Here is a 27,954-nt window from a genome sequence, read left to right as displayed (position 1 = left end):
GGAAACAAAATGACCGTAACAAAATGTTTCACTTAGATAATGAAACAATCTATATCAGGGGTCAGCAACCTTTCACAAGTGGTGTGCCAAGTCTTCATTTATTCACTCCGATTTAAGGTTTTGCGTGCCGGTAATACATTTTAATGTTTTTAGAAGGTCTCTTTCTAGAAGTCTATAATATATAACTAAACTATTGTTGTATGTAAAGTTAATAAGGTTTCAAAATATTTAAGAAGCTTCATTTAAAATTAAAATTAAAATGTAGAGCCCTCTGGACCGGTAGCCAGGATCCGGGCAGCGTGAGTGCCACTGAAAATCAGCTCGCGTGCCACCTTTGGCACCTGTGCCATAGGTTGCCTACCCCTGATCTATATCTATATATAGCAGAAACAAAATGAGAGAGTAATAGAATGATAGAAATAGAGGGCATGGAAGGGACCTCAAGATGTCATCAAGCCCAGCCCCCTGCAATATGGCAGGACCAAGTAAACCTAGAACATCCCTGGTAGGTGTTTGTCCAACTTGTTTTTAAAAGCTTCCAATGAGGGGGACTCCACAAACTCCCTTCAAAATCTATTCCAGACCTTAAATACCCTTATAGTTAGATAGTTTTTCCTAATATCTAACCTAAATCTCCCTTGCTGCAGATAAGCCCATTACTCCTATCTTCAGGAGACTGGAGAACAACTGATCACCATCCACTTTATAACGGCCCATAACATATTTGCAGACTGTTATCAGGTCCCTCCTCAGTCTTCTTTTCTCAGGACTAAACATGCCCAGTTTCTTAAATCTTTCCTCATAGGTCAGGTTTTCTATGCCTTTATTTTTTGTTGCTCTCTTCTGGACTCTTTCCAATTTGTCCACATTTTTCCTAAATTGTGGTGCCCAGAATTGGACACTGTACTTCAACTGGGGCTTCACCAGCACTAAGTAGAGTGGGACAATTACCTCCTGTGTCTTACATACAATGTACTTTGTTTTGATTTGGAATTGTTTCAAAATTTCCCCATTGAAAATTTCATCAAAATCAACCTAGTCTTGTGAAACATTCTGATTTTGACAAAACTGCATTTTCTGACAGAAAATTGTTCCATCTAAAATATTTTAATCAGCTCTAGCATGACTCTTTACAATATAGAGAGGTCCCAGCACCCAGTCTAACTTGGACAGATATAGTACAGTACAATTAAGGAGGTAGAATGAGTGTATGAACACAGTGAGTATGTCTATGCTGCAGCAGAGAGCGAGCCTCCTGGCCCAGGTAGGCAGACTTACGGTAATGGGGTTTGCACTAGCACACTAAATAGTTGTGTGGACATTGTGCTACTAGTGGAGACTCAGGCTAGACACCTCAGCTTGGACCCAGGGAATAGGGTGAGCTTGAATTCAGGCGGTTAGCTCAAGTCTCTGCTGGTGCTGCAACATTCACACTGCTATTTTTAGTGCACTAGAGTGAGCTCCACTACCACGAGAAGTTTGTCTACACAGGCTGGGAGGCTCACTCCCACCTGCAGTATAGACATACCCCCAAAGCCTTTGTAGAATAAAAGTAGCTAAAATTAGCAGGTTTCATCACAGACAGACAGCCAACAATATGCTTGCCACATAGGAAGAGGAAAGTTGTTCCATGTGCAGGGCACCGTGAAAACAGGTATCAAGCATATTTGACAGAAAGCAACAAAAGACAATAGGTGTGATTAGAAGACCACATCTTGGGTTTTGCAGTATGGCCCAATGGACTGGGCGTGAGACAAGGAGTCAGGGAACCTGGATTCGATCCCTGGCTCTGCTATTGGCTCACTGTGTGACCTGGGCAAGTCATTTAGGCCACTTTTTTTTCCAAATTTAACATTGGGTAACTTCATTTTTGATACCCCGAGTTTTCCAATTTAGGCTCTCATTTTTAGAAGTGAACAGCACTCATATTTTCAAAAAAAGGCAATAATAGATGTAGCTGCTCCATGATTCTTAAAATCAGGCACTACGTATCTGAATTTAGGCACCCAAAACTGGAAGCACCCAAAATTAGAGTCTGTTTTGAAAATTTTGGCACAAACCTCTATGCATATCACTGGATTATAAGTATTATTATTATATTCAGCATTACAAACAGCACAATATTCAAACATCCAATATGTGGTGATGATAGTATGATAAATTGTATTTATCTAGTTCCTTTAAACTTCTTATATACACTCTGCCCATTAATCTATCACCACTGGGATTACAATTAACATTCCAAACCTCTGGCATCTTCCAGCAGCCACCAAACCAAAACACTTATAAGCTTTTCTACTCAAGAGTAATGCTGCCACTGCAAATTTATGACAATAAATCCTTTACCTCTTATCATACAGTCTTGTATTGTCCTTCTTTCTCATATCAGGCCTGATCTTGCCAGGGTTTACATACATGTCTAACTTTAAGCACAAGTAGTCTCATTTAAATCAATGTGACTACTCACATACATGAGATTAAGTCCTTTTCTGGACTGAGGACACAGTGCTGAGCACTTTGCAGAATCAAGCCCTAAATAAGACAGACAGAGAAACAGAGACAGACAGATGCAGACTTATTAGAATGGGTGCATATAGCATCCCACTATTGTTAATGTAGAATGTCAACTTCCATTCTAAACCTCCTTATTCAGCTCCTCATTACTATTGTCAAATTTATTTTGGGCTGAAGTTTTCCACACTTGGTCTCATGCCAAAAGGGGCATGGGTTGTGTTTTTAAAGTCTGAACAAATTCCATGCAGTCATTTGGAATTATCTAAGCATTTGAAAAATGTACCTTTTCCATATACTCTGATTAGAACTCAGATAAGTATAAACTCTGGTTTAGGATTAATATACCAGATATAAATGTTCAAAACTTTAAAATTACTAACTCAACTTTCTCCTAACTCAGCTTGTTCTATAGGACTGAGACCTTAAAAAAAAATCAAGCCAAGTTTAAAGAAGATAGCTTCAGTAGCTTTAAATGTTTATAATATTTAAATCAGAAACAAGGAAAATTTTCTAAAAACATATTTAAAAGCTAGGGCAATTTATAACCTGGGGCAGGTGGCTCTAAAAAGTATTAGGTTTCTGAGTTGGAGTTGATTGAGTCCACTGAATTAGTGATATCTCAGACTTAAATCTTCACTTTCCTCTCTGCTTGTCTTTTCCCCCCCGAATAGCTGAAGATATTCAGAAGACATCAGATGTCATTTCTGAGTACACTATATTTCTTCCTATGTCCTTTACTGAGTTAAATTGAATCTACTTTTAAAAACTTGGGGATAGCACAGATACTAACACCTCATCCCAGCCCCAGCTCTGATGAGGGTCCTTACAAAGAACATGTGCGAGGAAAGAGAAGAGACACACAGGCCGTCACCAAACTTCCCTGTGCTGCATAGTTCCCGAGGGACATATGTCCCTAACTCCCTAGTAGGAAATGGAGAAAAGCAGAATGTAATGAAGGGTTCACAAGAATTCGACCAAATAAGGTAAAGAACAGAGTGAAATTAGTTTAGGCAGTTAGTTATTATAGTTACCCTATGGAACTCACATCTGCATGATATAATCAGGGCAAGGAGTGTAATAGGATTTTATAAAAAACAATAGACATTTATATGAACAACAAAAATATCATCTGCAGTTACACAAGCAAGGATAAACATTTTCAACGGTTATCAATGCTCATGCTTTAGAGCAAAGTCAATCACTGATTTCCTGGAGTTTAGAAGCAGCTTCCTCCATAGCCAGCTAAGGCAAAAGGATATTATGCATATTCCTTTGCTCCCAACTCTGCCACTATAACCATCACAATAATAAAACAATTTTCCTGCTCTATGGAGAATATAAAGTAAAACTAAATTAGAAGTCTAAAACTTGAGCAGCAAAGAGTCTTGTGGCACCTTATAGACTAACAGATGTTTGGGAGCATGAGCTTTCGTGGGGGAAATCGCATGCATGGGTATTGACATGACATGCATCCGACGAAGTGGGTATTCGCCCACGAAAGCTCATGCTTCCAAACGTCTGTTAGTCTATAAGGTGCCACAAGACTCTTTGCTGCTTTTACAGATCCAGACTAACAAGGCTACCCCTCTGATACCTAAAACTTGAGCTAATTCATTCTTTGTCAATGGCTACAGATTTTAGCCCATAACAATAAAATTTTGATTTAGCATAAAACAAATAGTAATTGCTTACCAATGTCCATAGTCTATGTGCTGTCGAATCAGTGTGTGAGGTTGAACTGTTCCATACACATCCATTTCAGGCATGTTCATATCATCAATAAAATAAATCAGCTTCTTGTTTCCTACAGGACCATAGTTACAGCCAGCTTTTTTCTCTAGGCTTTTCTCGAGAATCTCTAAAATGTTATGAAGTATATGACAGATAGTTATAATACTCAAACACTGCAGAGACTAACAATCAAAAATGCATAGTTAATTCACTCAGGGAAAAATTAAATCACTTAGACCCAGATTTTTAAGCAGCTAGTTGATTTCCCTGGGAGTTAGGCACTTAGGCACCTAATGAGATTGTCAAAAGTGTCGATCTACCTCTTTAGGTACCTAACTACCTTTAAAAAGCTGGCCATTAGGTCCCAGTCATGCGAAGTGCTGTATGTGGGCACACTCCTGCACCTTGTGAGGAAACCTATTGAGGTCAATGAGGTTCTGCGCAGGTACAGGGGTACATCTATGTAAATCACTTTGTAGAACTACAGCATAAAAGAAACCCACATTTTCCAAGAGGTCCACTGGAAAGAACACAAAGTTGACAGAACGAATAAACCAACAACTAGCTGTGATGTTTTTGAAAGTCATGTTAGAATTGCAGGTTGTTCCCTTAAAAAAAATTAAAGTGTTTCCTGGTCCTGCTTGCAGGCTACAGGGCTCTGTAGGAAAGCATACATTCAGAGTCAGTCTGGAAAGAGCCAGCTAAAAATAAGGTAAGGTGAGTTGTGCTTCTCTGTCTTATGGAACAGCCTGCTTCCCTTCTCTCTGTTTTTGGTTGTGTGAGTTAAAATTCTAGATTCTAAGAATAAAAGTAGTGTTAGACTGCAAATGTACTAAAAGAGTATTTTATGTTTTTATCTAACTTCTCTGTTTGTAAGCCATGAACATAAGTCAGCAAACTAAGCCAGAGTGTGATAATTCTATTTCATCTTCACAGCATTTATTATTTCTTATGGAGAAGTAGCATCATTAACTTCTGAAGCTTAATTCACTAATATATGTAAAGTGTATTGTGATCATCTGGCTGAAGGCACCACAGAAGTACAAAATATTATTTTTCCCCTTTTACAATTAAGTCTGAAGCCTGTTAAAATCAAATATCGAACACAAACCTGCTGCTGCTAAGCCACTGCAGTAAAAAAGAATACAAGCAGGTTAAACCTCTTTGGTGGATATTCAGACTATGTAATTGATACGTGAGGGAGACAAAAAAAAAGAATTATGTACAAGCTGGAAAATCTAATCATTCATATACCTGATGTAAGCATAAGCAGCTTTGTAATAAAGAGAATAGAATTACCTTTTAAAATGGAAAAGCTAAATCTTGGATTGTGCAAGTCATTTTTAATAAATACACTGCACAGCAAAATGAGTTTAGAAATCTACGGTAAATCATCTGATTTGAGCAACATTCCCTAAGGAGATAGGCACCTTAGTTCTTTTGTCAATCTCACCCTAACTGCCACTTTAGGTGCCTAAATCACAGAATCAGGCTTCACTGGGATTCACAAAGCCCCCACTCAGCTGCTCCTAAATCTTGAAGGTGCCTAACTCATTTCTCATGCTTGCTGAGTCTCTGGGCCAATGATTTTTTCATTATTTATCCACATAGGAACAGCTTCACCATTTTGAGGGGGAGGAGGGGAGAGAAAAAGAATGACTCTGTAGTCAAGTGGTTAGATCTAGGATCCAGTCTCCCATGCTCCAATGATTTAAAAAAAAATTATTTACAGTGAAACAACTTCAACAGGAGAGTACGGGGGAATCCAACATCAGAATATCCCACAGCCCAGTGGCTAGCGCACTCACCTGAGAGGTGGTGATTCCAGGACAGCATCACAACCATGGAGGTAAATGTTATGAGGAAGCTCGTCCCCCACCCCCAAACCCTTGGCTTCTTGTCAAAACTGCATAGGTGCTTAATGCCAAGAAAGAGTCTTAGCAGCTGAGAATCCCAAGTGGAGGGAGGTAGTTTGGACTTAAACAACGAGGAGTCCTTGTGGCACCTTAGAGACTAACAAATTTATTTGGGCATAAGCTTTCCTGGGTCAGAGGGGGCGTGGCTTAGCACACACCCCTCAGCTTGACATCTCCCTTATGCAATTTTAGGTGCAGCTGGCTTAGCATGCTGGCTTTTGTGAATCCCATCTGAGTTGCCCATCTCTCCTCATTCTTTGTATAAGGAGCCAGGCATCAAACTCAAACTTTGTGAATCCCAGTGATTTTCTAGACAAATCCCAGTGATATTTACCAGGCTTAAGTTTCTTTGTGAAGCTAGTCCATAGTGTCATTACTAATTAGCTTTCCAAAGCACCTGGGGAACCATTCCTATATCCTGAACAGTTCTGGCTTCACACCTCACATGATAAATGGATCAGGACTATTAAAATAATCTTCTGAATTTTAAAAACATACTAACGTAATGTATTCATAGAAAACATGAAAACAGGGAAATATGTTCATTAATAATTGGAACATATAGCAATGTAATCACTACTAAAGCAGCAAAGAATCCTGTGGCACCTTATAGACTAACAGACGTTTTGCAGCATGAGCTTTCGTGGGTGAATACCCACTTCTTCGGATGCAAGTGGTGGAAATTTCCAGGGGCAGATTTATATATGCAAGCAAGAAGCAAGCTAGAGATAACGAGGTTAGTTCAATCAGGGAGGATGAGGCCCTGTTCTTGCAGTTGAGTGAAAACCAAGAGAGGAGAAACTGGTTCTGTAGTTGGCAAGCCATTCACAGTCTTTGTTTAATCCTGAGCTGATGGTGTCAAATTTGCAGATGAACTGGAGCTCAGCAGTTTCTCTTTGAAGTCTGGTCCTGAAGTTTCCAAGAACCTTTGTAGCTATATAATCATGGGATTGGGAAAAGTCTACTGTAATTGTGATGCCTCTGGCCTTCTGCTCCAAGAAACTTCAGGGCCTGACTTCAATTGATTGAACTAACCTCGTTATCTCTAGCTTGCTTCTTGCTTGCATATATAAACCTGCCCCTGGAAATTTCCACCACTTGCATCCGAAGAAGTGGGTATTCACCCACGAAAGCTCATGCTGCAAAACGTCTGTTAGTCTATAAGGTGCCACAGGATTCTTTGCTGCTTTTACAGATCCAGACTAACACGGCTACCCCTCTGATACGTAATCACTACTGTAGTTTTACGTTTCCCAAGATGAATAGCAAATAAACAATGATTATAAAAATTTTTCAATGCATATAAGCTTGAATGACAAGTTTCATACAAAAGCACTTCAGAAAACAATCAGGCAAGCACTTTCCTTAATGAAGAACATTAGGCTGATTATATGCACAAATCAGATCATTGCCCATGCAAATGATCAGAATTAGCCATTTTCACAAGCAATTATTTGATTTATATGTACAGTTGTGGTAAATGTGTGTGCACCTCATTTGTTTGAAAGTGTGACCCAAAAAGCACATATTTGATGTTTGAGAGTTATTGTTTTTTCACCTGGATTGTAAGGTTCATGAGAGCAAATGAGAATGAATAGGATTAACTACTCTAATTCCTTATTTAATGTGTTGTAGTGTTCCTTCATTTGCACTGGGCTGTGCAGTATCTCTGGATTAGAGCAGAGTGCAAAATGTAAGGGTTGGCAATGGACTTTTAAAAAAAAATTCTACCAGGTTTTTAGGATTGCCTGCAAGCAAGTGTAAATAAACTACATTTGTACAGGAACACATCAATGTAATGTACCTATGTGTGGATGTTTGATATTACTGTGATTCTGACTTATATTAGTTCATTTTGTTTCTTAAATAAACAGCCTGAAAAAATCCCCTCACAAATAAGTCACGTGTTACAGTTTCCAGCAGGAGATGGTGCATCATGGTGTTAGCTTGCTTAATTTCTTGGCACAAGAAGGAAGTGCCTCATGTCTGTCAACAATGACTCTTCTAGCCAATTCAGGTAATGTGGTAATGGGGTCCCAAGGGAATCCCATGTAGTAAGCTCAGCTAGAAGGACAGCTGCTGAGTGTGGAGGAGAGAAGTAAACAAATAACAACTGAGGTTCATTGAAGGATAAATCAAAGATGCAGAAGAATCTCAGAACCTTTGTAGCTATATAATCATGGGATTGGGAAAAGTCTGCTGTAATTGTGATGCCTCTGGCCTTCTGCTCCAAACCCTTTTGAAAGAAAAGGTGTGCAAGGGAAAAATTTCAGCATACTTCCCTACTTTATCTTGCCTTTCAGCTGACATTTTTTCAATGTCGCTTAAGGGATTTGGATGCCCAGGTCCCATTAAAATGAGTGGAAACTAGATGTTCCAATTCCCTAGGCAGCTTTGAAAAATATTTAATTTCCAGCAGCTGTATGGTTTGGGACCATAAATAATTGTTTGCAATAGTAATACAAGACAGATACATAATGAATTAAAGTAAATCTCTGCAATGTATTGTATGTGAAAGAACGCAGCTTTAAACAAGACCAGAAATCACACAAGAGGCAGTAACATTCTAGGCTAGATGACAGAATTGAATTCACAGCTGGTTGCAAAAAAGGATCACATGCTGTTGAAAAGGAAGGTAAACTTGTTTCCATATCTGTCATGTGATACTCCAATAGCTGAGATTAGCTGTGGGATTGAAGCTGATTGTCCCTTAATTTAATTGTAAGGGGCACTTGGTTTTCGAACAGGATTGGAGATAGAAGAGCTCTAGATAAGCCATGGAAGTGCTTGTTTATTTTACATTCCTTTTTTAAAATTCCTAAAAACAAGATTGATACCTGTTTTAAAATGGTTATTTAAAATCTGAAGGCATTTGCCTAGTTTATAATGAACTTTTATAGGTCCAAATTCCTTTAAGTTTAAATTAAAGCTCCTGTCCTGTATAATGACAACACCTACTGATGCAGACTAACTGCTGTGGTATTAATGACTGGTTTGGAAACTCACCAAGTAAGCACTTGTGACTTTGACTAAGTATTTGGTTTACTTAAGTTTCCCCGCACAAATACATAGCCTTCAGCAACAGTTGCCTAGGAGTTCCTGTCACCTGAATCTATTTACAAAGGAAAGTGTTATGCCTGTGTGCTTTAGTACCTTGTTCATGGTTTTCTGCTGTAAATGGTAAACAAATCCCAATGAGATAAAGATATCTGATCCTTTGTGGGGCAGATCCTCCATTAGAGAAGCTGGGGGGGCGGGGGGGGGAGGAGGAGGGAAGAAATCAAATCTCTCCACCCTGCTCTTTGCGAAAAGTACATCCATCCATCCTAGGGTTCGATGTTAACTTGCATTTAAGACTATTTCAGAGACCAGTAAAGTAAGATACAAGGTTAACTGAAAAATAACTCAGTTGTTTAGCTGGCTTTAGTACAGAAGTGTTCAACAGAAGCCAGGAAAAAACCTGGGTAAAATCAATGAGAAAATATTAGGGCTGTCGATTATCACAGTTAACTCATGTGATTAACGCAAAAAAATTAACTGTGATTAGTCGCACTGTTAAACAATAGAACACCAATTGAAATTTATTAAATATTTTTGATGTTTTTCTACATTTTCAAATACAATGATTTCTATTACAAATTGATTTCTATTACAGAATACAAAGTGTACAGTGCTCACTTTATATTATTTTTTATTACAAATATATGCACTGTAAAAATAGTATTTTTCAGTTCACTTCATACAAGTGAAAGTGTAACTTACAAATGTAGGGGTTTTTTTGTTACAAACTGCACTCAAAAACAAAATACAAACTTTAGAGCCTACAAGTCCACTCAGTCCTACTTCTTGTTTAGCCAGTTGCTAAGACAAACAAGTTTGTTTATATTTATGGGAGATGCTGCTGACTGCTTCTTATTTACAATGTCACCTGAAAGTGAGAGCAGGCATTAGCATGGCACTTTTGTAGCCGGCATTGCATGGTATTTACGTGCCAGATATGATAAACATTCATATGCCCCTTCATGCTTCGGCCACCATTCCAGAGGACATGCTTCCATGTTGATGATGCTTGTTAAAAATAATGTGTTAATTAAATTTGTGACTGAACTCCTTTGTGGAAGAACTGTATGTCTCCTGTTCTGTTTTACCCACATTCTGCCTTTTATTTCATGTTATAGCAGTCTTGGATGATGACCCAGCACATGTTTGTTTTAAGAACACTTTCACAGCAGATTTGAAAAAATGCAAAGAAGGTACCAATGTGAGATTTCTAAGGATGGATATGGCACTCGACTCAAGGTTTAAGAATCTGAAGTGCCTTCCAAAATCTGAGAGGGACAAGGTGTGGAGAATGCTTTCAGATGTCTTAAAAGAGCTACACTCTGATGCAGAAACTACAGAACCTGAACCACAAAAATAAATAAATAAATAAATAAAAACAACCTTCTGCTGGTGGCATCTGACTCAGTAGATGAAAATGAACAGGCGGTGGTCTGCTCTCCTTGGGATCATTATCGAGCAGAACCCATCATCAGCATGGATGCATGTCTTCTGGAATGGTGGTTGAAGCATGAAGGGACATATGAATCTTTTGTGCATGAGGCACGTAGATATCTTGAGACGCTGGCTACAACAATGCCACACGAACGCCTGTTCCCACTTTCAGGTGACATTATAAACAAGACATGGGCAGCATTATGTCCTGCAAATTGTAACCAAACTTGTTTGTCTGAGCGATTGGCTGAAGTAGGACTGAGTGGACTTGTAGGCTCTAAAGTTTTACAAATGTTTTATTTTTGAATGCAGTTATTTTTTGTACATAATTCTACATTTGTAAGTCCAACTTTCATGATAAAGAGATTGTACTACAGTACTTATATGAGGGGAATTTAAAAATATTATTTCTTTGTTTTTACAGTGCAAATATTTGTAATAAAAATAAAGTGAACACTGTACATTTTGTATTCTGTATTGTAATTGAAATCAATATATTTGAAAATATAGAAAACATCCAAAAATATTTAAATAAATGGTATTCTATTATTGTTTAACAGTGCAATTAATTTTTTTAAATCACTTGACAGCCCTAGAAAATATATCCACTGGAGGTTTTTAAGACCCTAGTGATAATCCGAGCCATTGGCAGTAACAGAGGGCACATAAAATTTTCACTGAAAGTCTAGATTAGGGGACTTCTATATTTTTGAAATTTTTACCCCATTGATTCTAATGTTGATGAAGTTTCCAAAAGAGGGAAAAAAACATTTTTTTAATCTTACTGTGAAATTATAAGAATTCAGCTATTAACTTCTCTCTAATTCTTTTCACAGCTTTGTACATAGTGACTGATGCTGCTCATCTCTTTCCTAAGTAATTATATCATTCCAGTTCATGCTTTCTGTAAAAAGAGGAGGACTACAAGTGGCATATCCATTAATAGCATTTCTCTCTCTTGGAATAGGAAGAAGAAATGGGCAGAGATGGTCAACTTTCTAAAGATTGTCTGATTTCTCCTGTTCATCAGCCAGAACAATTGTCATAAAGCTGAGCATTGCTAAAGCTTCAGGGAATTAATTTTATATTCACATTTGCTAGCTTTTAAAGAAAATATTCAAACATTAATTGTTGCTCTTCAGGACTCATTTGTTTTAACTCTAAAGATCCATTCTAATGGCCTTCCATGTCATGCAAGACTGGTGCCACGCAGTGTTGCACCGTGAGACCAAACTACTGGACACACATTTTTAATGCATCTTTTCAAAATTATTTTCTTTTTCTACCTTCTCTACAACCACAAATATTTCACTGCAATGTTATTGAGTGATCATTTGAAGAATACTACTGGAAAATTCTTCCTAATGAATCTCTATCTGTAAAATACTGACCACTCTCAATGCCATAGAAATGGAATCCTATTACACAGACAACTTCTATAGTTTTGGCTTCACTAAGCAATTATTTGAAGTGGCACATCTACATTAGGCCTTCTGAGGAGCTAAATCACTTAACATACACATACACACACACACATACACATATAAGTTTTAACATCCCATTACTCATCCTGTAATACATAATTCAAGAAAGACATTTTGGTTTGACAAAACACAGACTACTGTACCAGGCAGGCACTTTGTAGGTATGCAGTATCTTAATAATCATATAGGCACCGTTGGTTCAATTCTGGTCTCTGCCACCAAAAGAATTATCCAGGTTTCTTATATCGTAATATTTATGAAGGACTTACTTTGTAGCACTGATGACGTAGTGTAGTAGTTGAAGGGAACATTAGACACCATGTAATCATCAGAGAAAGCAGCAAGTCTATCCCCTACAAATACTGTTTTTCCTACTCCTGCATTTCCAACAAGCATGACTGGTTTGCCTCTCTCCAGCAGCAAATCAGTAAAGTATCTGAGACGTGTGGTCTCAGATGTGTGAACAAGGACTGCCTGAAAAATCAAGAGAGAGAAGCAGCAACAGTTTTTACTCCTTGCTTAAGTTAATACAACACAAGTGATGTTTTCAGGTTTTTTTTTTTTTTTTAAATATTATGGAGCTATCTGGTAGTGGCCCCAGATATATAGCTTGGGTGGAATTTTAAACAGGCTTAAAATGGGACATAAAACTTTCTGTTTTTCTCTAAGGGTATATCTATACTACCCGCCAATCCGGTGGGTAGTGATCTATCTATCGGGGTTTGATTTATCGTGTCTAGTGTAGATGCGATAAAATTAATCCCCAATTGCTCTGTTGTCGATTCCGGAACTCCACCGCGGCGAGAGGCAGAAGTGGAGTCGATGGGGGAGCAGCAGCAGTTGACGCGCCACGATCCTCACGGCCAGGTAAATCAGCCTAAGATACGCCGACTCCAGCTACGCGTGTATCTTAGGTCAACCCCTCTGCGGCCCCCCCCCCCCAAGTGTAGACCTAGCCTAAATGTAAGCGGATTATTGATGTGAAATTTCACACAGGGTTAATTTTTATGCCCTTTGAATGTTCTGAATACTTTATTTCTTTTCATAATTTTTAATAGGAAGTCTTTGAAATTGGACTCTAGAAGAAATCTAGCCAATCTACACAAAAATTAGTAGAAAGGTTAATGTTGAATAGATATAGTGCAATGGGTAGGAGTTTTTAAATTTGGACTTATATTAATTTTTGGCTTTTGTTCATCATAACAAAGATAATGTTCCATTGGTTGCCAATGGATAAGCTTTCTGCACCATGAGCCCATAAAATCTTCTCTGTCAGATAAAAACCTTTTTTTCCTCTCCAGAAGGTCCGCTTTTCTGTCAGATTTTATCCTACAACAAAGAAGTTTTGTGTGGCTGCTAATAGATTAAAATGTTTTTCATCAGCAGCTGCACACTTCTATTTCCCCACATGTCCACTCTGCCTCATAATACTCCTAACTCACTTAAGCATTTAAAAAAACCCTAGGAAATTAATACAAAAAATTGTTGAGATTCATTTCAGATAGCTACACATATAACATATCTGATACAAAACCACACAAAATAAGGAAATTAAAAGGTAAGGTAACTAGTAGTACATCCTTTCTACTCCTCCACCCAGAGGCACACACTTTACCATAAACACAGCTACTGGATACCACAAACCATCCACCACAACCTTTTTAGGAACACCAGCTTTCTATCACAGCCTTAATCAAACCTACTGCTTCCCACCACACCAACTATCCATAGCTATTAGTGCGGAGAGAAGGTAGTTGATGAAAGACCATGTGCAGAAAGTTGGGGAGGGGAAGAGTTAATGTTGTGATGGATGGTAGTTATGAGTCTGCACTATTACAGAATCACAGAACTGTAAGGCTGGAAGAGACCTCAAGAGGTCATCAAGACCAGCCCCCTGCAGTGAGGCAGGACCTATTGCACCTATACTGTTCCTGAAAGGTGTTTGTCTAGCCTGTTCTTAAACACCTCTTATGACGGGGATTCCCCCGCCTCACTTGGCAGCCTATTCCAGAGCTTAACAATCCTCACAATTAAAAAGGGTTTCAGAAAATCTAATCTAAATCTCCCTATTGCATATTAAGTCCATTACTTTTTGCCCTACCTTCGGTGGAAATGGAGAACAATTTATCACTATCCTCTTTATAACAGCCCTTAACATGTTTGAAGACTGTTATTAGGACCCTGCTCGCTCTTCTTTTCTCAAAGACTAAACATAACTTTTTTTTTCCCCCAGCCTTTTCTCATAGGTCAGGTTTTCTAAACCTTTTATCATTTTTGTTAGTCTCTTCTGGATTCTCTCCAATTTGTTCACATCTTTCTTAAAGTGTGGTATCCAGTACTGGACACAGTACTCCAGCTGAGGCCTCACCAGCACTGAGTAGAGTGGGACAATTACCTTTCATGTCTTATGTACAACACTCCTGTTAAACACCTCAGAATTACATTAGCCTTCTCCTCAACTGCATCACATTGCTGACTCATATTCAATTGTGACACACTATAACCCTCAGATCCTTCTCAGCCATACTACCACTTACCTAGTTCTTCCCCATTATGTAGTTGTGCATTTTTAATTCCCCAAGTGTAGTACTTTGCACTTGTCCTATCTTCAGTTGATTTCAGACCAATTCTCTAATTTGTCCAGGTCATTTTGAATTCTAATTCTGTCCTCCAAAGCATGAGCAACCTCTCCCCCCAGCCACACATTTTATAAAGCACACTCTCCACTCCATTATCCAAATCATTAATGAAAAATATTGAATAGTATCATACCCAGGACAGACCTCTGTGGGACCCCACTAAATACTTCCTCCCCTTCCCCCCACACCCCCAGTTTGACAGAAAATCATTGATAACTACTCTGAGTATGGTGCAAGAAAGACTGTACTCGGAGTAGTTATGAATGGTTTGCTATCAAACTGGGGAAAGGAGGATTTATCTAGTGGGGTTCCACAGAGGTCTGTCCTGGATCCGGTGCTATTCAATATTTTCATTAATAACTTGGATATTGTTGGCCACTTCATTAAACTGACTTTGTGCCTCAGTTTCCTCATCTATGAAATAAAGATCATAATCACTTATTTCATGGGGTATTGTGTCAACTAATTTGTGTTTGTGCAGTGCTTTTATACTGTAAAGCAGTACGTAAGTGTTGTTGTTATCCCCAAGTCACTCAGATATACGAGTATGGAGCCAATAATAAAGATCTACCCAAATACTTATATTTGGAGAACATTATTTTCAGACATCTAAAAGGATATTCAAATCAATGATTAAAATAAACTACAAAAAACAGTGTTCATCCATGCATGCCTTCAGTACACATATATTGTACCTGTAAAGGTGTTTCTGGATCCATATCAAATTTTGGGATTTTATCAGTCCAGGGCAAGAATTTCCTAGTCTTTGGGTCAAGATAATAATCGAAAATTGTACCCTGGGATGGAAACTTCACTGCTTTCATCTCCTTGAACCACCAGCGGCTGAATTCAGCTTGATAATTTGAAAGCTATAAAAATATTACAAATTATTTTTTATTTAGTTCTTGAATATATTATGGTCTACTGTGTTATGTCTACAGCATGAAGTTCTTACAATGTGTAAATACAGAGGCATATAAAAAAGATTCAGAACAAACATTGCAGGCACACATACAAATGTGATATTGTTTATAACACCCTAATGCAGCTGTAGTAATCAAGGGCACTCAAACAGTGTTTAATTCAGGGCATATGGACCTTCTGACTGAAGTGACTGATGCTAGGCTGGTGTCATTCTTTTAAAGGCTGAAATCAGGAGCTCTCCAGATTAAACCAACTGCCTTCCCCATTCTCCACCTCACTGCCAAAAAGTAAGCACTTAAGTGTAGGTCAAATTTAAATAGTGATGAAATTAGAGGACTGTTTCTCTTTACTATCCAGGAATAACTTTCCAGGGGCAGACTGAGAGAATTCTAAAGAGCCCCAAGACCCCTCTAGCTGTTGAGGTCAGTCTCTTCTTCCAAGGAAAGATTTTTCCCCAGGCTTCTGATGGACAGCCTCGATAATAGCTGTTATCAGTCCAGTTGGGGCACTTCCTGCTTCTTAATGTCTATGTGAGTTCCTACTTTACCTTTTGGACATTATAAACCTCATCACACATCCACGGGGAGTACACCTTATTTGTATTAAAATGGAACCAATTCAGTCATGTTAATCTTTAATACAGAGCTCTGGCTGGGCAGAAATTACAGGACCCAGCAGACATCTTGATAAAAAAAAAGTCTTCTAAATGCTTGTTGAGGATATTATCCAACAGAGCATTCCTACCCACAGCATGTGATGGAGCCTCACAAAAGGTCTCAGGAATGGTCTCAGTTAGGAAGGATGTATCATGATGTACTGGACAGCGTACTCCACTCCCATACTGCCCCCTTGCAGGTATCAGTCATTGCACTCTATGAGTTGTGACAGACCCATACCAGTGGGGTACAGGAGTCTGGTAGAGGGCAAATATACTGGTCACTGGATGAGTAGTTTTCTGTTCCCTGAGTGACCAGAGCAGGGGCTGCACTAGAGTAATCAGGAACCTGCTAGAACCAATTAAGGCAGACAGGCTGATTATAACACCTGCAGCCACTCAAGGCAAGCTAATCAGGGCACCTGGGTTTAAAAAGGAGCTCACTCCAGTCAGAGAGGGGGGAGCTAGAGGAGAGGAAGTGCGTGTGAGGAGCTGGGAGCAAGAGGCACAAGGAGCTGAGAGGGAGAGGGTGTGCTGCTGGAGGACTGAGGAGTACAAGCATTATCAGACACCAGGAGGAAGGTCCTGTGGTGAGGATAAAAAAAGTGTTTGGAGGAGGCCATGGGGAAGTAGCCCAGGGAGTTGTAGCTGTCATGCAGCTGTTACAGGAGGCACTATAGACAGCTGCAATCCACAGGGCCCTGGGCTGGATCCCGGAGTAGAGGGTGGGCCTGGTTTCCCCCCCAAACCTCCCAACTCCTGATCAGACACAGGAGAAGTTGACCCAGACTGTGGGGAAGATCACTGAGGTGAGCAAATCTGCCAAATAAGCACAGGACCCACCAAGGTAGAGGAGGAACTTTGTCACAGAGTGCAGTTAATGCTCCAGGCAAGTGCAGATAATGGTGCTAGCCTCCTACGTGCAGGGAGAAAATTGTAAGCTGAGCCATAGTCATGTGTCACCAGAGCTGAGCCAATAAGAGGGAAGTGCCTATCTCACCCTTACAAAGAGGACAGTCTTTGGGGAAGGGACAGTTTTTCTGTTGTGTTTGTACAATCCCTAGCACAATGACATCTCGGTCCATGACTGAGGCTCCTAGGCGCTACAATACCAAATAATAAATAAGGGCTGTTCTGACCTTCAGATGCTTCATGCCTGCCTCAGATGCAGCATTTGCAGGATCACCCAGGGGGCAGTGTATCTCTGCACTGCCCAACCACCATTGCTGGCTGAAGAGGTACAATTTAGCCCAATACTTCTTTAATGCATAGCAAAATAATTTGGTTGTGTAAACTGCTCTCTAGCTTACCTGATCTTGAAAGAGTGCACCACCAAAAGCCCAAACACAGGCGAAGACAAAGTAGATCTCATAGAGCTCTCTTGGGCAGTCAGGAGGCACATTTTCAGGGGTCAGCAAACAATCCAACAGAGAACAAAGAGTCTTTATTAAAAAAAAAAAAAAGATGGTGAAGAGCATGATCTTTGAATCCTTGCTCCTGAGGGTGGTGATGGTGACTCAATCTCAGGGGCAACATGATGTACTGAGCTGAAGACTAAGTATCCTGCAAGCATGACTATATAATGCAAGAAAAGGAGGCTGGCATTTAAAGAAGGAAAAATGAGAAACCACAGTGACAAGTGTGTTAGGCTAATTTTACCATTGAGAACTGTGCTGTCTGCTGTATCTGACACTTGTACATTAAACCAAACTAAGTAACACTCTGGCTCTACACAAGGATTCAAGAATCAGTCAGTCAGTACCCTCCTCCATATGAATAAACCCTACTTAAATGCAAGTACTGCAAATTAAATACACCAAAATAAAAATAGCTTCCACAAGAGCAAACATCAAAAGGCTGTTCCCATAAAAACAGAAATTTCCATGAATTCTTTTAAACTGCTAAAATGACTACTCAGATTATATATTACTGTATTTTTAATTCATAACATCTTTTCATTTTAGTTTCTTTCTGACACAGAATTTTGCTGCATGGTATTTCTGCTTGTAATATTTTTTCCTGTCTACGCTATTTGTACAAATTTGTAAAAAACAACCCAGAATCTCTGAATAGAATAAAAGAAATGTAAGTAAGTTATCCACACTGCCCTTTACTCTGCCATCATTGAAAAATGTTTTATTCCATGCCTTTGAAAGCAAAGAGTTAAGAACATCCCATGTGGGACAGGACAGAACCTCTTTGCTGGAAACAATGGGCAAGTCTAAAAACTCTTATTAAGCATTCAGACTATAGAGAAAGAATTCATGTTCAGGAAAATTTTCACATTTATTCCTAAAGATAAATTGATCAACATACAAAATCACATAACAAAAATACATAAATATTGTATAACTCATGCTTTTTGCAGAATAATTTCAACTTAACCATGCAATCAACTTACTATTGCATGCAGAAAGACTACCTTAAAGGAACATTAAGGTTACAAATAGATCTGTGCAGAGAATGGAAGTTCCATTTCAGGAAGGATTTCAAGATTTGGCTTCATTCCAAATTGGAATGAAAACCAAACATTTTGAAATTCTCTGCAAAGGAAAATTCCAAACGTTCTCATTTTGCGTCAAAACATTTCATTTGGGCAAAATTAGAATACATAATACAAATACATTTTGTAGATGAAAAGCAGTTTCAAAATGAAAAATTGAAACATTTAGTTATAAAAATGTCAAAATAGACTGTTTTGACATTCATTGTCAGGACTTCTTTTTTTCTGTCTTTCTTCCAAAACAAAATTTTGGCCAAGCATTTCAATTTCAATAGAACCATCTATACCAAAGGAATATGGTTCTGTCAAAATTTCTCCACCCAGCTTTACAAAGATACAAAGTGAAGCATTTGAAATTCAGAAAATGATAAAGTGCAGGTGTATATGTTAGGATGCAGTCTTATTATATGATCACACACTTTTTCCCCCCACATGAGCCCTGCTTCATGATCATTTAAAACATTCAGAGCTGTAAAGATGACTCACATGAAAGCTCTGTGTGCTTGCTGACTGGTGTTCAGTGTTTAGTTTTACCTTCTTCTATCATTCAATAACTGGTACCAATGTCATATTTACTGGACATCAACACAATGGATTTTTCTCTCTTTATAGATGTTGATATGGCTCCCATCACTATGGTATTTTAGCATCTCACAAAGGTGGATAAATTTAACACCCCCCCTATGAGATTGGGAACTATTATCCCCATTTTAGAGATGCAGAATGGAAGCACAGACAGATTAAATAACTTTCCCAAGGTCACACAGGAAGTCTGTGGCAAGATTAGAACTCAGATGTCCTGGATCTCAGTCCAGCATTGCAACCCCTAAATAGTTCTTGTTACAGTGGACTCCAGCAGGAGGACATCTTTGGATCACTGTCTTGTTAGGATAGAGATATTCAGGCCTGTCTGCAAAGGCCTATACTTTAAGAATTTAGGTGTATTCTTATCACTTAGTTAGTTATAGAGGTATAAAAGAAAGACAGTGAATTTTGATTCTGTCTGTGTAATGGCCTTCTCTTACTGTGACAGTCTGAGGCCTGGTTCTTCAGTTAAGCAGCCATAAACTGGGAAATGTATGGTCACATCCTCACATTCCAAACTAGTCATATTAAAATAAGGCAATCTGGGGCTGTTAGGAAGGTGTCTTGATCTATCACTTCCAGAGAGAGGGAAGAGCCTAAAACATGTAAAACGAAATTTAGTTTGATAGTTTTCTGTCTGGTAAGAACTCACTTATCAATAGACACAGCTGGAGAACCCTTATGTCTGTATAGATGTAGTAGTAAATCCCTTATGTCTGTATAGATGTAGTTGTGAAATCCTCACTTCTGTATTGTTTTGTATGTTTATTTGCATGGTCTCTGTCTGGTTCTGTGATTGTTTCTGTCTGCTGTATAATTAATTTTGCTGGGTGTAAACTAATTAAGGTGGTGGGATTCAATTGGTTAGCTAATCATGTTACAATACGTTAGGATTGGTTAGGTAAATTTTAGTAAAATGATTGGTTAAGGTATAACTGAGAATATTACTATATAAATTAGGGGCAAACAGGAAGTAAGTTGGGATTCGAAAATAAGGAAAAAGGAACTTGAATTTAAGCTTGCTGGAAGTTCACCCCAATAAACATTGAATTGTTTGCACCTTTGGACTTCGGATATTGTTGCTCTCTGTTCATGCGAGAAGGAGCAGGGAAGTGTGAGAGTGAAGGAATAAGCTCTCTAACATGCCTCTTTCCCCACTCCCAGTAATTATGGAAAGAAGTGAGACTCCAAAAATGTGTCCATTTTTACACTTAATTTTTCCATAAAATAAATGTAGAACCTATTAACTTTACACATTTTCCAGATGCACACCTATTTTAACAGCTTGCCTTCATGTGCACCAAAAATAAGATTGCATATTCAGGACAGATTTCAGGAATCTTATCTATACTTCCAGACCTATATTTTAATATAATTCTAATGCATACCTGCACCATACTATTCTCGGGAATAGGGATGATAGTTTTAAAGCTTGTTCTGAGCTGATCTAAGCAGGGAGGCACATATTTATCAAAGAGGATAGTTAAATTAGCTTTTTCAGATTGGTGGCTTCTTGTTTCTATCCAACTGGCAACATACCTGCAAAACACAACAGAAAGATACCAGATGTTGTAAGGGAGAAGTCCAGAGAAGTTCAGCACACAATTGCTTTGTTGAGATTAGAGTCAGGCCCTTGCAACACTACACACTTGTGATGTACCTCTTGTCCACACACAGTAGTGCTTGGAACAGTACACAAGTGTTGCCAGCACCATAAGAACAAGAGCTGCCATACTGGGTCAGACCACAGTCCATCTTGCTCAGTGTCCTGTCTCAGACAGCAGCCTGTATCAGAGCTTCAGGGGGACGGTCAAGAACAGGACAATTATGAAATGATGTAACCAATCTTCCACTCGCAGCTTCTGGTGGTCAGAGGTTTAGTGTCACCCAGCGCATGAGGCTGTGTCCCTGACTATCTTGGTTAATAGCCATTGATGGAGCTATCCTCTATTAGCTTATCCGGTTCTTTTTTGAACCCAGTTATACTTTTGGCCATGACAACATCCCAGGACAATGAGTTCCACAGGTTAGTTGTGCACTGTGTGAAAAAATACTTAATTGTTTGTATTAAACCTGCTGTCTATTAATTTCATTGACTGACCCCAGTTTTGTACTGGGTGAAAGGATAAATAAAACTTCTCTATTCACTTTTTCCACACCACTCACGATATCATAGACCTTGATCATATCCCCTTAGTCGTTTCTTTTCTCAGCCTAATAACTTTAATCTTTTTAGTGTCTCCTAGTATGGAAGCCATTCCATACTCCTGAATATCTTAGATGCCCTTCACTGAACCTTTTTTGAGATGGGGCAATCAGACTTACACACATTATTCAAGGTGTGGGTGCACCATGGATTCATACAGTGACACTATGATATTTCCTATCTTATTTTTTTATCCCTTTCCTAGTAGTTCCTAAAATATGGTTAGCCATTTTTTCCACTGCCGTATGCTGAGCTGAAGTTTTCAGAGAACGATAGCCAGTGACTCCAAGTTCTCTTTTTTGGGTGGTAATAGCTAATTTAGAACCCTTCATTGCCTATGTACAGTTGGAATTATTTTTCCAGTGTGCAATGCTTTCCACTTATTAACATTGAATTTCATCTGCCATTTAGTTGCCCAGTCACCCAGTTTTGTGAGATCCCTTTGTAACGTCTCGCTCTCTGCTTTGGACTTAACCATCTTGAATAATTTTGTGTCGTCTGCTGACTTTGCCACTTCATTGTTCCAGCTCCATTGCATCTGCACTTGCTTGAGCAGAGCTCATTGTAACCATTGCATCCCAAGGGGCTGTTGTGGCAACTGAGCAGAGTGGAGCCCAACTATACCCTCTTTCCTTGACCATATCCTCTCCTCTAGAGAGGGCAGGGAAGAGGGTGACATAACTATGCCAGCCCTAGCCAGCTTTCTGCTTGCTGTCATGATGCTGGAACAGCACAAAGCTGCTGGAGCCAAGGCTAGGATCTGGCCTTACATTTTACAGAAGAGGCCATTTGTAAATACACATATCCAAATTTTATACATGATTCAGTTTTGTCCAAGTTACATTTAACTTATTAGAATTATTTTCAGTATTGTTCATAACATAACACCTAATTGGAAAGAGCATACTATATCTATAGGTAGCATAGAGACACTTACTCAGCCTCTAGCTCCTACCACAATGGATAAGTAAACTTCCTTACCATGATGCTAATCATGACATGGACCTGAGGCTGGACTAGTCACATGTTTGGAGCTACTGATAAACATTTGGGGGAAAGATCTGATTTGTCCCCTGTTAATGCTTCTAAACTCACATTGAGGGATGGATGTTCAGGAATATTAACCAAATGTTCTTTAAACTGGTATGACCATATTATGTTATATTGGCCACTCTGATACCTGACTTCTCAGGGTCACCCCTCCCAAACCCATCTCAATACTCCTCAGTTGTTACTGTGAGATTAGTCTAGTACTGTATTCATATGTTGATGTTAATCTCCAATACTTATTCACCTTGTTGGACATCTTGCATACTTAGACCAACCTCCCACTATTTACATTAAATTATCATGTTAACTATATTTCTTCTGGGACAACACTTATAATATATGTTCGTACAGCACAGAGCACAATGAGGACCCAATTTCAGGTGTGGCTGCTAGGCGCTACTGTAATACAAATTAGAGACAGTAGGAATTTCCCAAATTTCAATTTTTCATCAACATTTATAATTGAAATTTAAAATGTTGACTGCGTGCACACAGTTTTTGTAATCAATTTTCACAGAATCATGACTCTAAAATAAATCAAAGAAGGGAAAAACGTGGTTCAGAAGACAACTGGGAAGTTGATCTGGCACCTCTCACAACTGTACTTTCCATAACAGGTATCAGTGGAGCAAAACAAGGGGATAGTAACAAAAGGCTGACAGATGCCTCTAGTGTGTCTAGTCAGCTCACTGCTTGAGACCTATCTCTTACAGTTGCCAAGCTTGCATTGTAAATAGCTGAGAATCAGATTCAGAACTGCCCAGATTGAGACAGACAAATAAACCAGGGATGTAAAGGATATATAAAATATGGAAAAGATAATCCCAATGCTGACAATTTTTAACTGCATCTGCATGCACATGCATGTGTACAAGTATCTATATATAGTAAAAATATTAAATTATCAAAACTAGAATTAGCCAGTCATATAAATTAATGGATTCTATTCCTATTAAGCTAACTGGTAATATTGTTTTATCATTGTTTTGAATGTATCTTTAAAAGATAAAATACTCACAGATTCCAACCAAGGTCCTGGGGGTTCATATAAAGAATACCTGCTCTAGACACTGTAGCTGGGGTAGCTGTTTTTAAATGGTGTATCTCAAACAGCAGCCTCATCGATGGAGTCAGAGGGACACGTTCATTGCTGGCAAGGGTCAGGACCTAAACATCACCAGTAAAGCAATGAACAAAAGCAACTTAAGACATGCATTCTAACAAGCATATATCATGAATAGGCCTGTACATATTATAGACCTATGTAGATTTCAGGTTTATTTATAGCACATATTTGCAGGCATGCACACCCTTCAGAATGAATCTGGACATGATAGGATTCTTCCAAATTTAAAATGTAAGGCCATGATTTTTGTTTTAAAAACACAATAGAGCATAAATTAGAGGCCATACTTTATGGCATACCACATGCTTGTCAGTTCAGTTAATTTTTATAGACAGCAGAATCCATATAGGTTTATTTTTAGTGGTGTGAAAATTATCTTGACTATCTACATGTCATTTAATCTTAAAAAAAGAAACGTGTTTAAAGGTCAGGTATGAGCTACAATAATGTTTATAACATTAAGTTTAGAATGTATTTAATTACATTGTAGCATTTCTTGTAGCAAACACTGTTGTTTTTCTTGCATAGTAGCAATCATTTGATTAGAGTACAGGACTGGGAGTCAGAGGTTTCTTTCCTATTCCTGTCTCTCTTACTAACTTGATTAGGCAAGTCACTTACAATTTCTGTGCATCAGGTGTAATAATACTTACCAACCTCATAGTAGCGTTGTTGGGCTTAATTCATGAATGTGTGTAAAATTGCTTTAGATTTTTGAAGGAAAAAGCACTCTGCAAATGCCAATAATTAACATTAATAATAATTACTATATTTTGGCTGATGCTTTGAGTCATATCTCAAAGTACATTTGTAACCCCCATTACACATACATATTCACTGAGAGGTGCATATACCTTTACAGTGTAGACAGAATGACTTAAACATCTCCATTGTGTGGGGGGATCAGGTATGAAAGAGATATGGTGGTTACCAACTGGCATTGCACTAATTAGCAATAGTGAAGATTAAAAAAAAGAAGGGTTAAAATTAGGGCTGCCAAGTGATTAAAAAAATGAATCGTGATTGTGTGATTAAAAAAAATTAATCGTGATTAATTGCACTGTTATACAATAACAGAATACCATTTATTTAAATATTTTTGGATGTTTTTCCTGTTACTCACCTTGTTATCATCCATGACAGTATTCAATGACTCAATCCACATAGGATCTATATCTCCATCTAGGATGATCCATTTTGGCCCATCCTGGGTAATATTAGCCTGCTCTCTTAGAAGAGATGAGAAGAGACCTGCAAATTATGTTTAAATAAAACCCAATCAATATAGTGCTTCAATACAACCTTTTGGAACAAACATTCCTGAAACACTACTGCATCATTAAAAACACAAAACATTTTGTAACAATGTAAGGACGGGTTTCCTTATGGTTGCTTATTAAACAGTCATTCAGATTAAAGAAGAAATATGCTCAGTGAGCAGGTGATACAGCAAATTAACTGGATATAAAAATGGCTGATTTCTGGTTTGACTGCATGATAGTACTGTTTGAGAGGGAGACCCTTTCCACTGCATCAATCCTAATTACGTGGGCTAGGTATAGGAGGTTCCATGGGAGCTAGGGAGAAAGCTGCTTATACCTGCAGCAGCCCGCAGGATCACTCTCTCCCCCCCTTCTACTTCGGCACCCCTGTTCTGCAGCTGGGAACTGGCTAGAGGATCCACATAACAAAGGATCAATTACTCTCCTCTCTTTCCAAGGCCACCCTTGCCCTAACCCCAAATCTCATTGCATGGAAATATATAGTAAACCCTCATTGCTTTGGACTCCTTGGCCGGTAGACACGCTCCTTATTTGTTTTGTTTTTTTCCAGATGGAGGACTATATAGATCTTAGCGATGAAAGTAATGTTAACTGCTACTAGCCATCTTTCCATTCCCGCGTTGCATGATGTATAAAACCAAACAGTTCATCAGTGGTCACAGCTTTTGGGTTTAGGTCATTCCACACAAGCTTTTGTTTCATGTTCACATACGTTCGGTTCAGAGTTCTCAGAACCTGAAGGGCAGGAGGGAAAAAGATCAATGGATGTGACTTAGTAACTGAACCTCAAACCAAAAGTTTCTAGCTTCTTCATGGTTTGTTAATAATGACAGATCTGTCAACCCCCATCCACAGACGTCTTGGTTTCCATGTGCTCTCTCCTCTCTGCCCTACTTTACCACCAGCCTCCCACAGAACAGATAAAAGTGACCAATGGGAATCCTGGTCTGACAACCCTGCTAAGGCTTCACTCTGGTAAACCACAGGAAGCTGGTCCAATGGAGAAGCTTGGATGAGGATGGACTTGTCAAACCACTGAACTAGGACTCAAGAAATCTGGGTTTAGTTCCCAGCTCCACCAGAGACTCCCTGTGCGACTTTAGGTAAATCATTTAATCTCTCTGGGCCTCAGATTCCCTTGGATAAAATGGGGATAATATACAGTAATGACTAGGGTATCTAGTTTTGCTTACTATCTGAAGGACCATAATATTGAAAAAATGTGGTATTATCTAACTACTGTCAAAATGTAGTAGCTGAGGTGTAAGAGTATCAACTTTCAAAAATGTTCAGATACTTTTGGAATAAAGAAACGTTGACCTCACTCTTCCTGGCTAGTAATCCAACTACACCCTCCAGCTTGACATCCCAAAACAAACATTCAAACCTATTTGCCAAATACAGTTTCCATTATGCATTGCCATGACTATTCTCATTTTGAGTCATGCAAGTAATACATAGGAGACAAACCTACACTTTAACATTGAGATTTGTGATTGTACTTCATACGCCTGCTGCTGGGAATGCCTGAGCAATATGGTATCATATTGCAGCCTGAAGGGAAGAGAATATTTTTCTCTGTGAACTAATGAAATACTCTTTATAAAAGACAGATAGAAAATGTGCCATCTACTGTACCTTGCTCTTTCCTGTGCCTGCATTTCCCACCACAAAGACAGAGTGACGCACTGCCAGAAGCTCCTCCAGCTGAACAACCTGCCAAACAGAATTAGTACATAGCTCATGGTTTTGTTTTCCTGTACTCCCGTTATCACTAAGACACTAATTATTTTCCACATAGTATCTCCCTCCTACCTTTTCTCTTAGTCAGGAAAATGAACTGTTACCTCTGTAGCTAACTTAAAAATGTGTATACCCAAGGAAACCGAGTATGTCTTCTAAGGCTGTGGGCAAAGCTCAGTCTTGTTTGGATGAATGAATATAAATGAAAACAAATCTCATTTTTCTACTAATTGATCTACACAGTCATGGAGACCAGTAAAAGAAAATGAGAACCATCACCATACCAGAGGCTACAGAATGGGTATCAAACATTTGGTTGGTATGGTGTGAAGGACAGTAACCACATATCACAGGTTAAATGGTGCTAGGAGTTAGAACAACATAGCAGCAATAATTTGCCAGATAGATATAAATACAAAAAAATTCCACTGAACAGATACAATCCTTTGAACATATACATGCTGCCCATCAAGAAGCCCTTTAGTGTTCCACTCTCCTAAATTCCTAATGCACAAAAACCTCTTCCCTTCCTGTAACGAGGTGTCAATACTCTTTTTTGGACCTGCCCTGTTAGCACGAATCAAAACCCTGCATGCAGCTACTGAGTAAGTTCTGCTGAATTATTATGGTAAGGCACTCTTCCACCATGAGTTATTGTCTGTGATGCTGCTCCCCCAGTCATAGCGTGAGGACGAAACCAGGCCAAGCCAGTGAATGTTTGTGGCCATGCTGGATCAACCAGAGTAGCTTGTTGAGCCTGGTTTAGGATCTACATTCAAGTGAAGAAGCAAGCAGATGCAGAGATGAACTCCTGAATTTACTTCATGGCTTAGTGTCTTTCCCATCAATGCCTGGTACATATCAAGCCTGGTACATATCAATTTCTTTGTTACATTGGCGAACTCATATAAGCTTGCAGCATCCAGCAGGCATAACTGGACACTGTCAGATGGAGGTTCCTAGGGTTGTGTCTGGGACTGGAGTTATTGGCTAGTGTCATTCGGCTGCACAATCCAAGCAGCGGCTGGCTCACTCACGTAATTGGGAGCAGCTTACATGCTAGAGGCTGTGCGGAAACAACCCAGGAGTGAGGGTTCTCAC

The 27,954-nt window shown here is 38.9% G+C and overlaps 1 protein-coding gene across 7 annotated transcripts in view; it reads right to left on the bottom strand.

Moving 5' to 3' along the window:
- The window catches only part of DNAH11 (dynein axonemal heavy chain 11), a 278,479-nt gene that overhangs the window by 134,517 nt on the left and 116,008 nt on the right, over positions 1–27,954 (bottom strand). For 6 of the 7 annotated variants that reach the window (XM_039523273.1, XM_039523275.1, XM_039523274.1 and 3 more), the window contains 9 exons: positions 26,749–26,826; positions 25,713–25,845; positions 24,951–25,078; positions 23,720–23,868; positions 20,834–20,984; positions 17,668–17,799; positions 15,474–15,647; positions 12,409–12,613; positions 4,207–4,372 (listed from right to left, as the gene is read on the bottom strand). In XM_039523273.1, coding sequence (XP_039379207.1) covers positions 4,207–4,372; positions 12,409–12,613; positions 15,474–15,647; positions 17,668–17,799; positions 20,834–20,984; positions 23,720–23,868; positions 24,951–25,078; positions 25,713–25,845; positions 26,749–26,826 — 1,316 coding nt within the window. Of the gene's footprint in view, positions 1–4,206; positions 4,373–6,053; positions 6,159–12,408; positions 12,614–15,473; positions 15,648–17,667; positions 17,800–20,833; positions 20,985–23,719; positions 23,869–24,950; positions 25,079–25,712; positions 25,846–26,748; positions 26,827–27,954 lie in introns of those variants that run through there. The other variant, XM_039523280.1, reaches the window with a different exon arrangement.

The sequence above is a fragment of the Mauremys reevesii genome, linkage group 2, assembly GCF_016161935.1.
Source record: "Mauremys reevesii isolate NIE-2019 linkage group 2, ASM1616193v1, whole genome shotgun sequence".
Taxonomy (NCBI): domain Eukaryota; kingdom Metazoa; phylum Chordata; order Testudines; family Geoemydidae; genus Mauremys; species Mauremys reevesii.
This window is presented reverse-complemented; position numbering and strand designations above follow the sequence as displayed.